This window comes from Poromitra crassiceps (assembly GCF_964638095.1).
Source record: "Poromitra crassiceps genome assembly, chromosome: 1".
Lineage (NCBI taxonomy): Eukaryota > Metazoa > Chordata > Actinopteri > Beryciformes > Melamphaidae > Poromitra > Poromitra crassiceps.
This window is the reverse complement of record NC_139623.1, coordinates 1,181,168-1,193,009: the sequence shown is the minus strand read 5'-3', so window position 1 is coordinate 1,193,009 and position 11,842 is coordinate 1,181,168. Positions and strand designations below refer to the sequence as shown.

The following is an 11,842-nucleotide window of genomic DNA, read 5'->3' as shown; positions in this document are numbered from 1 at the left end:
GGTTTAAGGAGTGTAGTTAGAGTATAACAACGGGGTTTAAGGAGTCTAGTTAGAGTATAACAACGGGGTTTAAGGAGTCTAGTTAGAGTATAACAACGGGGTTTAAGGAGTCTAGTTAGAGTATAACAACGGGGTTTAAGGAGTCTAGTTAGAGTATAACAACGGGGTTTAAGGAGTCTAGTTAGAGTATAACAACGGGGTTTAAGGAGTGTAGTTAGAGTATAACAACGGGGTTTAAGGAGTGTAGTTAGAGTATAACAACAGGGTTTAAGGAGTGTAGTTATAGTCTAACAACGGGGTTTAAGGAGTCTAGTTAGAGTATAACAACAGGGTTTAAGGAGTCTAGTTAGAGTATAACAACGGGGTTTAAGGAGTCTAGTTAGAGTATAACAACGGGGTTTAAGGAGTCTAGTTAGAGTATAACAACGGGGTTTAAGGAGTGTAGTTAGAGTATAACAACGGGGTTTAAGGAGTCTAGTTAGAGTATAACAACAGGGTTTAAGGAGTGTAGTTAGAGTATAACAACGGGGTTTAAGGAGTGTAGTTAGAGTATAACAACGGGGTTTAAGGAGTGTAGTTAGAGTATAACAACAGGGTTTAAGGAGTCTAGTTAGAGTATAACAACGGGGTTTAAGGAGTCTAGTTAGAGTATAACAACGGGGTTTAAGGAGTCTAGTTAGAGTATAACAACGGGGTTTAAGGAGTGTAGTTAGAGTATAACAACGGGGTTTAAGGAGTCTAGTTAGAGTATAACAACGGGGTTTAAGGAGTGTAGTTAGAGTATAACAACGGGGTTTAAGGAGTGTAGTTAGAGTATAACAACAGGGTTTAAGGAGTCTAGTTAGAGTACCCCGTTGTCCATTTGAAGAATATTTGGGAATCAACTTGATCATGTTTGGTCAGAAAAGTCTGTCTATTCAATGAAAACAGCACCAGTGCGACCTGTCGTGTGTGATGCTACCTTCAAGCACGAGGACGTCTGAAATTAGTTATTTTTCAGTCACCGATATGAAAATGAGATACCTAATTAATCAACTATCTAGTTAGGAAGCTAGGTGATAGGTAGTCTCTCTAAGTGAACTCACAGTCCTTCACACCACAAACACCCAGAATAACATGCAGTACGCTCCTTCACCATGTGGGCGCAGACAGTCTGGGCCGAACACTGTCTTGCTGCTGCAGCCAGTGAGGGGCTGACAGTCACTCTCTGTCCTCCAAGAACCCTGGTGGTGAAGCTCTGGTCTAGAACCTCGTCCAACTAGAAGGCATTCAGCCAGCACAAACCTCCAACACTAAATTACTCTCCAAACACATCGCTCCTTTCACTTCACTTCTCAATTTAATCGATTTCTAGACTGCAAACTTCGCGGCAACACCAGCGTCTTCATCCGCGGCCTGGAGGTCAGCAGCACCGAGGCGGCCGACCGCACGCTCGGCCCCCGGACGGCCGAACACAGCTGGGCCGGACAGGGCCCGCGCACCCCTGCCACCCCCAGGACCCCCGGTGGCCCCGTGGCAGAACCCCGGCCCAGGGGAAGGTGGGTGATGGGCTGGGGGGAAGGGGGTGGGCGGAGTCACCTGGGTGCCTGTTTAATGATTGACAGGAGAGCGAACTGACACACTGAGCTAGGGAAGGAGATAGCGGGCTAGTGTGAAGGAGATAGTGGACTAGGGAAGGAGATAGTATGGAAGGTGATAGGGGCTAGGGAGCGGATAGAGGGCTAGTCACGGAGATGGTGGGTTAGGAAAGGAGATAGTGGGCTAGAGAACGAGTTAGTGGTGTGGTCAAATCAAACAAAACTTAGAAGACAAATGATAAACAAACATGCTGCAGGTGGGATAACTGTTGAGTGTTGTTGGTTTGCGGTCTACTGAGTGACTTATTGTGTGTCCAGTATATTTAACTTTTATTTTGTAACCTGTAACACCTGTGTGTGATGTCCCCACAGTAAGCTGCGTCACATCATGTGTAACCTGTAACACCTGTGTGTGATGTCCTCACAGTAAGCTGCATCACATCGTGTGTAACCTGTAACACCTGTGTGTTATGTCCTCACAGTAAGCTGCATCACATCATGTGTAACCTGTAACACCTGTGTGTGATGTCCTCACAGTAAGCTGCATCACATCATGTGTAACCTGTAACACCTGTGTGTGATGTCCTCACAGTAAGCTGCATCACATCATGTGTAACCTGTAACACCTGTGTGTGATGTCCTCACAGTAAGCTGCATCACATCGTGTGTAACCTGTAACACCTGTGTTTGATGTCCTCACAGTAAGCTGCATCACATCATGTGTAACCTGTAACACCTGTGTGTGATGTCCTCACAGTAAGCTGCATCACATCATGTGTAACCTGTAACACCTGTGTGTGATGTCCTCACAGTAAGCTGCGTCACATCATGTGTAACCTGTAACACCTGTGTGTGATGTCCTCACAGTAAGCTGCATCACATCATGTGTAACCTGTAACACCTGTGTGTTATGTCCTCACAGTAAGCTGCATCACATCGTGTGTAACCTGTAACACCTGTGTGTGATGTCCTCACAGTAAGCTGCATCACATCGTGTGTAACCTGTAACACCTGTGTTTGATGTCCTCACAGTAAGCTGCATCACATCATGTGTAACCTGTAACACCTGTGTGTGATGTCCTCACAGTAAGCTGCATCACATCATGTGTAACCTGTAACACCTGTGTGTGATGTCCTCACAGTAAGCTGCATCACATCGTGTGTAACCTGTAACACCTGTGTTTGATGTCCTCACAGTAAGCTGCATCACATCATGTGTAACCTGTAACACCTGTGTGTGATGTCCTCACAGTAAGCTGCATCACATCATGTGTAACCTGTAACACCTGTGTGTGATGTCCTCACAGTAAGCTGCATCACATCGTGTGTAACCTGTAACACCTGTGTGTGATGTCCTCACAGTAAGCTGCATCACATCGTGTGTAACCTGTAACACCTGTGTGTGATGTCCTCACAGTAAGCTGCATCACATCATGTGTAACCTGTAACACCTGTGTGTGATGTCCTCACAGTAAGCTGCATCACATCATGTGTAACCTGTAACACCTGTGTGTTATGTCCTCACAGTAAGCTGCATCACATCGTGTGTAACCTGTAACACCTGTGTGTGATGTCCTCACAGTAAGCTGCATCACATCATGTGTAACCTGTAACACCTGTGTGTGATGTCCTCACAGTAAGCTGCATCACATCGTGTGTAACCTGTAACACCTGTGTGTGATGTCCTCACAGTAAGCTGCATCACACCGTGCGTAACCTGTAACACCTGTGTGTGATGTCCTCACAGTAAGCTGCATCACATCATGTGTAACCTGTAACACCTGTGTGTGATGTCCTCACAGTAAGCTGCATCACATCGTGTGTAACCTGTAACCCCTGTGTGTGATGTCCTCACAGTAAGCTGCATCACATCATGTGTAACCTGTAACACCTGTGTGTGATGTCCTCACAGTAAGCTGCATCACATCATGTGTAACCTGTAACACCTGTGTGTGATGTCCTCACAGTAAGCTGCATCACATCGTGTGTAACCTGTAACACCTGTGTGTGATGTCCTCACAGTAAGCTGCATCACACCGTGTGTAACCTGTAACACCTGTGTGTGATGTCCTCACAGTAAGCTGCATCACATCATGTGTAACCTGTAACACCTGTGTGTGATGTCCTCACAGTAAGCTGCATCACATCGTGTGTAACCTGTAACCCCTGTGTGTGATGTCCTCACAGTAAGCTGCATCACATCATGTGTAACCTGTAACACCTGTGTGTGATGTCCTCACAGTAAGCTGCATCACATCGTGTGTAACCTGTAACACCTGTGTTTGATGTCCTCACAGTAAGCTGCATCACATCGTGTGTAACCTGTAACACCTGTGTGTGATGTCCTCACAGTAAGCTGCATCACATCGTGTGTAACCTGTAACACCTGTGTGTGATGTCCTCACAGTAAGCTGCATCACATCGTGTGTAACCTGTAACACCTGTGTGTGATGTCCTCACAGTAAGCTGCATCACATCATGTGTAACCTGTAACACCTGTGTGTGATGTCCTCACAGTAAGCTGCATCACATCATGTGTAACCTGTAACACCTGTGTGTGATGTCCTCACAGTAAGCTGCATCACATCGTGTGTAACCTGTAACACCTGTGTTTGATGTCCTCACAGTAAGCTGCATCACATCGTGTGTAACCTGTAACACCTGTGTTTGATGTCCTCACAGTAAGCTGCATCACATCATGTGTAACCTGTAACACCTGTGTTTGATGTCCTCACAGTAAGCTGCATCACATCGTGTGTAACCTGTAACACCTGTGTTTGATGTCCTCACAGTAAGCTGCATCACATCATGTGTAACCTGTAACACCTGTGTTTGATGTCCTCACAGTAAGCTGCATCACATCGTGTGTAACCTGTAACACCTGTGTGTGATGTCCTCACAGTAAGCTGCATCACATCGTGTGTAACCTGTAACACCTGTGTGTGATGTCCTCACAGTAAGCTGCATCACATCGTGTGTAACCTGTAACACCTGTGTGTGATGTCCTCACAGTAAGCTGCATCACATCGTGTGTAACCTGTAACACCTGTGTGTGATGTCCTCACAGTAAGCTGCATCACATCGTGTGTAACCTGTAACACCTGTGTGTGATGTCCTCACAGTAAGCTGCATCACATCGTGTGTAACCTGTAACACCTGTGTGTGATGTCCTCACAGTAAGCTGCGTCACATCGTGTGTAACCTGTAACACCTGTGTGTGATGTCCTCACAGTAAGCTGCATCACATCATGTGTAACCTGTAACACCTGTGTGTGATGTCCTCACAGTAAGCTGCATCACATCATGTGTAACCTGTAACACCTGTGTGTGATGTCCTCACAGTAAGCTGCATCACATCGTGTGTAACCTGTAACACCTGTGTGTGATGTCCTCACAGTAAGCTGCATCACATCATGTGTAACCTGTAACACCTGTGTTTGATGTCCTCACAGTAAGCTGCATCACATCATGTGTAACCTGTAACACCTGTTTGTGATGTCCTCACAGTAAGCTGCATCACATCGTGTGTAACCTGTAACACCTGTGTTTGATGTCCTCACAGTAAGCTGCATCACATCGTGTGTAACCTGTAACACCTGTGTTTGATGTCCTCACAGTAAGCTGCATCACATCATGTGTAACCTGTAACACCTGTGTGTGATGTCCTCACAGTAAGCTGCATCACATCGTGTGTAACCTGTAACACCTGTGTGTGATGTCCTCACAGTAAGCTGCGTCACATCGTGTGTAACCTGTAACACCTGTGTGTGATGTCCTCACAGTAAGCTGCATCACATCATGTGTAACCTGTAACACCTGTGTGTGATGTCCTCACAGTAAGCTGTGTCACATCGTGTGTAACCTGTAACACCTGTGTTTGATGTCCTCACAGTAAGCTGCATCACATCATGTGTAACCTGTAACACCTGTGTGTGATGTCCTCACAGTAAGCTGCATCACATCATGTGTAACCTGTAACACCTGTGTGTGATGTCCTCACAGTAAGCTGCATCACATCGTGTGTAACCTGTAACACCTGTGTTTGATGTCCTCACAGTAAGCTGCATCACATCGTGTGTAACCTGTAACACCTGTGTGTGATGTCCTCACAGTAAGCTGCATCACATCATGTGTAACCTGTAACACCTGTGTTTGATGTCCTCACAGTAAGCTGCATCACATCATGTGTAACCTGTAACACCTGTGTGTGATGTCCTCACAGTAAGCTGCATCACATCATGTGTAACCTGTAACACCTGTGTGTGATGTCCTCACAGTAAGCTGCATCACATCGTGTGTAACCTGTAACACCTGTGTGTGATGTCCTCACAGTAAGCTGCATCACATCGTGTGTAACCTGTAACACCTGTGTTTGATGTCCTCACAGTAAGCTGCATCACATCATGTGTAACCTGTAACACCTGTGTGTGATGTCCTCACAGTAAGCTGCATCACATCGTGTGTAACCTGTAACACCTGTGTGTGATGTCCTCACAGTAAGCTTTGTCACATCGTGTGTAACCTGTAACACCTGTGTTTGATGTCCTCACAGTAAGCTGCATCACATCGTGTGTAACCTGTAACACCTGTGTGTGATGTCCTCACAGTAAGCTGCATCACATCGTGTGTAACCTGTAACACCTGTGTGTGATGTCCTCACAGTAAGCTGCGTCACATCGTGTGTAACCTGTAACACCTGTGTTTGATGTCCTCACAGTAAGCTGCATCACATCATGTGTAACCTGTAACACCTGTGTGTGATGTCCTCACAGTAAGCTGCATCACATCATGTGTAACCTGTAACACCTGTGTGTGATGTCCTCACAGTAAGCTGCATCACATCATGTGTAACCTGTAACACCTGTGTGTGATGTCCTCACAGTAAGCTGCATCACATCATGTGTAACCTGTAACACCTGTGTGTGATGTCCCCACAGTAAGCTGCGTCACATCGTGTGTAACCTGTAACACCTGTGTGTGATGTCCTCACAGTAAGCTGTGTCACATCATGTGTAACCTGTAACACCTGTGTGTGATGTCCTCACAGTAAGCTGCGTCACATCATGTGTAACCTGTAACACCTGTGTGTGATGTCCTCACAGTAAGCTGCATCACATCGTGTGTAACCTGTAACACCTGTGTGTGATGTCCTCACAGTAAGCTGCATCACATCATGTGTAACCTGTAACACCTGTGTTTGATGTCCTCACAGTAAGCTGCATCACATCATGTGTAACCTGTAACACCTGTGTGTTATGTCCTCACAGTAAGCTGCATCACATCATGTGTAACCTGTAACACCTGTGTGTGATGTCCTCACAGTAAGCTGCATCACATCGTGTGTAACCTGTAACACCTGTGTGTGATGTCCTCACAGTAAGCTGCATCACATCATGTGTAACCTGTAACACCTGTGTTTGATGTCCTCACAGTAAGCTGCATCACATCATGTGTAACCTGTAACACCTGTGTGTGATGTCCTCACAGTAAGCTGCATCACATCATGTGTAACCTGTAACACCTGTGTGTGATGTCCTCACAGTAAGCTGCGTCACATCATGTGTAACCTGTAACACCTGTGTGTGATGTCCTCACAGTAAGCTGCATCACATCGTGTGTAACCTGTAACACCTGTGTGTGATGTCCTCACAGTAAGCTGCATCACATCATGTGTAACCTGTAACACCTGTGTTTGATGTCCTCACAGTAAGCTGCATCACATCATGTGTAACCTGTAACACCTGTGTGTTATGTCCTCACAGTAAGCTGCATCACATCATGTGTAACCTGTAACACCTGTGTGTGATGTCCTCACAGTAAGCTGCATCACATCGTGTGTAACCTGTAACACCTGTGTGTGATGTCCTCACAGTAAGCTGCATCACATCATGTGTAACCTGTAACACCTGTGTTTGATGTCCTCACAGTAAGCTGCATCACATCATGTGTAACCTGTAACACCTGTGTGTGATGTCCTCACAGTAAGCTGCATCACATCATGTGTAACCTGTAACACCTGTGTGTGATGTCCTCACAGTAAGCTGCATCACATCGTGTGTAACCTGTAACACCTGTGTGTGATGTCCTCACAGTAAGCTGCATCACATCGTGTGTAACCTGTAACACCTGTGTTTGATGTCCTCACAGTAAGCTGCATCACATCATGTGTAACCTGTAACACCTGTGTGTGATGTCCTCACAGTAAGCTGCATCACATCGTGTGTAACCTGTAACACCTGTGTGTGATGTCCTCACAGTAAGCTTTGTCACATCGTGTGTAACCTGTAACACCTGTGTTTGATGTCCTCACAGTAAGCTGCATCACATCGTGTGTAACCTGTAACACCTGTGTGTGATGTCCTCACAGTAAGCTGCATCACATCGTGTGTAACCTGTAACACCTGTGTGTGATGTCCTCACAGTAAGCTGCGTCACATCGTGTGTAACCTGTAACACCTGTGTTTGATGTCCTCACAGTAAGCTGCATCACACCATGTGTAACCTGTAACACCTGTGTGTGATGTCCTCACAGTAAGCTGCATCACATCATGTGTAACCTGTAACACCTGTGTGTGATGTCCTCACAGTAAGCTGCATCACATCATGTGTAACCTGTAACACCTGTGTGTGATGTCCTCACAGTAAGCTGCATCACATCATGTGTAACCTGTAACACCTGTGTGTGATGTCCCCACAGTAAGCTGCGTCACATCGTGTGTAACCTGTAACACCTGTGTGTGATGTCCTCACAGTAAGCTGTGTCACATCATGTGTAACCTGTAACACCTGTGTGTGATGTCCTCACAGTAAGCTGCGTCACATCATGTGTAACCTGTAACACCTGTGTGTGATGTCCTCACAGTAAGCTGCATCACATCGTGTGTAACCTGTAACACCTGTGTGTGATGTCCTCACAGTAAGCTGCATCACATCATGTGTAACCTGTAACACCTGTGTTTGATGTCCTCACAGTAAGCTGCATCACATCATGTGTAACCTGTAACACCTGTGTGTTATGTCCTCACAGTAAGCTGCATCACATCATGTGTAACCTGTAACACCTGTGTGTGATGTCCTCACAGTAAGCTGCATCACATCGTGTGTAACCTGTAACACCTGTGTGTGATGTCCTCACAGTAAGCTGCATCACATCATGTGTAACCTGTAACACCTGTGTTTGATGTCCTCACAGTAAGCTGCATCACATCATGTGTAACCTGTAACACCTGTGTGTGATGTCCTCACAGTAAGCTGCATCACATCATGTGTAACCTGTAACACCTGTGTGTTATGTCCTCACAGTAAGCTGCATCACATCATGTGTAACCTGTAACACCTGTGTTTGATGTCCTCACAGTAAGCTGCATCACATCGTGTGTAACCTGTAACACCTGTGTTTGATGTCCTCACAGTAAGCTGCATCACATCATGTGTAACCTGTAACACCTGTGTTTGATGTCCTCACAGTAAGCTGCATCACATCATGTGTAACCTGTAACACCTGTGTGTGATGTCCTCACAGTAAGCTGCATCACATCATGTGTAACCTGTAACACCTGTGTGTGATGTCCTCACAGTAAGCTGCATCACATCATGTGTAACCTGTAACACCTGTGTGTTATGTCCTCACAGTAAGCTGCATCACATCATGTGTAACCTGTAACACCTGTGTGTGATGTCCTCACAGTAAGCTGCATCACATCGTGTGTAACCTGTAACACCTGTGTGTGATGTCCTCACAGTAAGCTGCATCACATCATGTGTAACCTGTAACACCTGTGTTTGATGTCCTCACAGTAAGCTGCATCACATCATGTGTAACCTGTAACACCTGTGTGTGATGTCCTCACAGTAAGCTGCATCACATCATGTGTAACCTGTAACACCTGTGTGTTATGTCCTCACAGTAAGCTGCATCACATCATGTGTAACCTGTAACACCTGTGTTTGATGTCCTCACAGTAAGCTGCATCACATCGTGTGTAACCTGTAACACCTGTGTGTGATGTCCTCACAGTAAGCTGCGTCACATCATGTGTAACCTGTAACACCTGTGTGTGATGTCCTCACAGTAAGCTGCATCACATCATGTGTAACCTGTAACACCTGTGTGTTATGTCCTCACAGTAAGCTGCATCACATCATGTGTAACCTGTAACACCTGTGTGTGATGTCCTCACAGTAAGCTGCATCACATCGTGTGTAACCTGTAACACCTGTGTGTGATGTCCTCACAGTAAGCTGCGTCACATCGTGTGTAACCTGTAACACCTGTGTGTGATGTCCTCACAGTAAGCTGCGTCACATCATGTGTAACCTGTAACACCTGTGTGTGATGTCCTCACAGTAAGCTGCATCACATCATGTGTAACCTGTAACACCTGTGTGTTATGTCCTCACAGTAAGCTGCATCACATCATGTGTAACCTGTAACACCTGTGTGTGATGTCCTCACAGTAAGCTGCATCACATCATGTGTAACCTGTAACACCTGTGTGTGATGTCCTCACAGTAAGCTGCATCACATCATGTGTAACCTGTAACACCTGTGTGTGATGTCCTCACAGTAAGCTGCATCACATCATGTGTAACCTGTAACACCTGTGTGTGATGTCCTCACAGTAAGCTGCATCACATCATGTGTAACCTGTAACACCTGTGTGTGATGTCCTCACAGTAAGCTGCATCACATCATGTGTAACCTGTAACACCTGTGTGTTATGTCCTCACAGTAAGCTGCATCACATCATGTGTAACCTGTAACACCTGTGTGTGATGTCCTCACAGTAAGCTGCATCACATCGTGTGTAACCTGTAACACCTGTGTGTGATGTCCTCACAGTAAGCTGCATCACATCGTGTGTAACCTGTAACACCTGTGTGTGATGTCCTCACAGTAAGCTGCATCACATCGTGTGTAACCTGTAACACCTGTGTGTGATGTCCTCACAGTAAGCTGCATCACATCATGTGTAACCTGTAACACCTGTGTGTGATGTCCTCACAGTAAGCTGCGTCACATCGTGGAGGAGATGGTGACCACGGAGCGGGAGTACGTGCGCTCGCTGCGTTACATCATCCACCACTACTTCCCCGAGATGGAGCGGGCCGACCTGCCGCAGGACCTGAGGGGCAAACGCTGCGTCGTGTTCGGCAACCTGGAGAAGCTGCTGGACTTCCACAGCCAGTTCTTCCTGCGAGAGCTGGAGGCCTGCTGGAAGCACCCGCTCAGAGCCCCGCACTGCTTCCTGAGACACGTAGGAGGCACACACGTGCACGCACACGCACACACACACACACACACACACATACACACACACACATACACACGCGCACGCACATGCACACACACATACACATGCGCGCACACGCACACACACACACACACACACACACACACACACACATACACATGCGCGCGCACACGCACACACACAACTAGGTCTGCAACTAATGATAATTTTCTTTCCGTCAATTATTTTCTTGATTAATCGATTAGTCGTTTGGTCTGTAAAATGTCACAAAATGGTGAAAAATGTAGATAATTTCCCCCCAAAAGCCAAGATGATGTTCTAAAATGTCTTCTTATGTCCTGACCAACAGTCCACAACCCAAAGTTAATCAGTTCACTGTTCACCTTATGTTCCAACACAGGCCAGCCAGTTACTTCCTGTTGTGTTGACACTTCCTGTGACAGTACAGTACTAGTGAGCAGGTAAAACAGACGGTGTTTTGAACAGGAAGTCATAACACAACTGGGTCAAGTGGGCGGGGCTACATAAGGTGGATTGAAGACAACAAAAAAACAGAAAATATTCACATTTATCAATGAGGGCAGTTTAGTCTACATGCATGTCTGTCCAGACTCATACAAGCAGAAATACCTTGAAGCCCACAGCGCCATGGTGTGGCCATACAGCCTTATGACACTTTAGGCAATGTTTGTGTGGCTGAATGTCGAATGTGATGAAATGTTGTGTTGTGTTGGAGCAGCAGGAGCAGTTTGGACTGTACGCGCTGTACAGCAAGAACAAACCCAAGTCTGACGCCCTGCTGGCCAGCCACGGGAACAACTTCTTCAGGGTGAGGACACACTCACACGCACACACGGTGACCTTTGACCTCTGCTGTGTTTTAGCCATTTCATTTTAAAACGAAAATGATCTCCGTCCAAACGAGTGTTTCAGAAACGATCTCCGTCCATACATCACATGACCATTCACATACACTGGGCAGGCACGTGCCGGTGTAAACAGGAAGCAGAT

At 46.3% G+C, this 11,842-nt stretch overlaps 1 protein-coding gene across 1 annotated transcript in view; it reads left to right on the top strand.

Moving 5' to 3' along the window:
* Nucleotides 1–1,136: 1,136 nt before the first annotated feature.
* LOC310785398 (puratrophin-1-like) overlaps nucleotides 1,137–11,842 on the top strand; it is a gene marked incomplete at its 5' end in the record, with an annotated part of 22,148 nt that continues 11,442 nt past the window's right edge. The window contains 4 exons of the mRNA XM_083646453.1: nucleotides 1,137–1,185; nucleotides 1,355–1,538; nucleotides 10,585–10,834; nucleotides 11,571–11,660. Of these exons, the coding sequence (XP_083502579.1) occupies nucleotides 1,137–1,185; nucleotides 1,355–1,538; nucleotides 10,585–10,834; nucleotides 11,571–11,660 (573 nt within the window). The remainder of the gene's footprint in view (nucleotides 1,186–1,354; nucleotides 1,539–10,584; nucleotides 10,835–11,570; nucleotides 11,661–11,842) is intronic.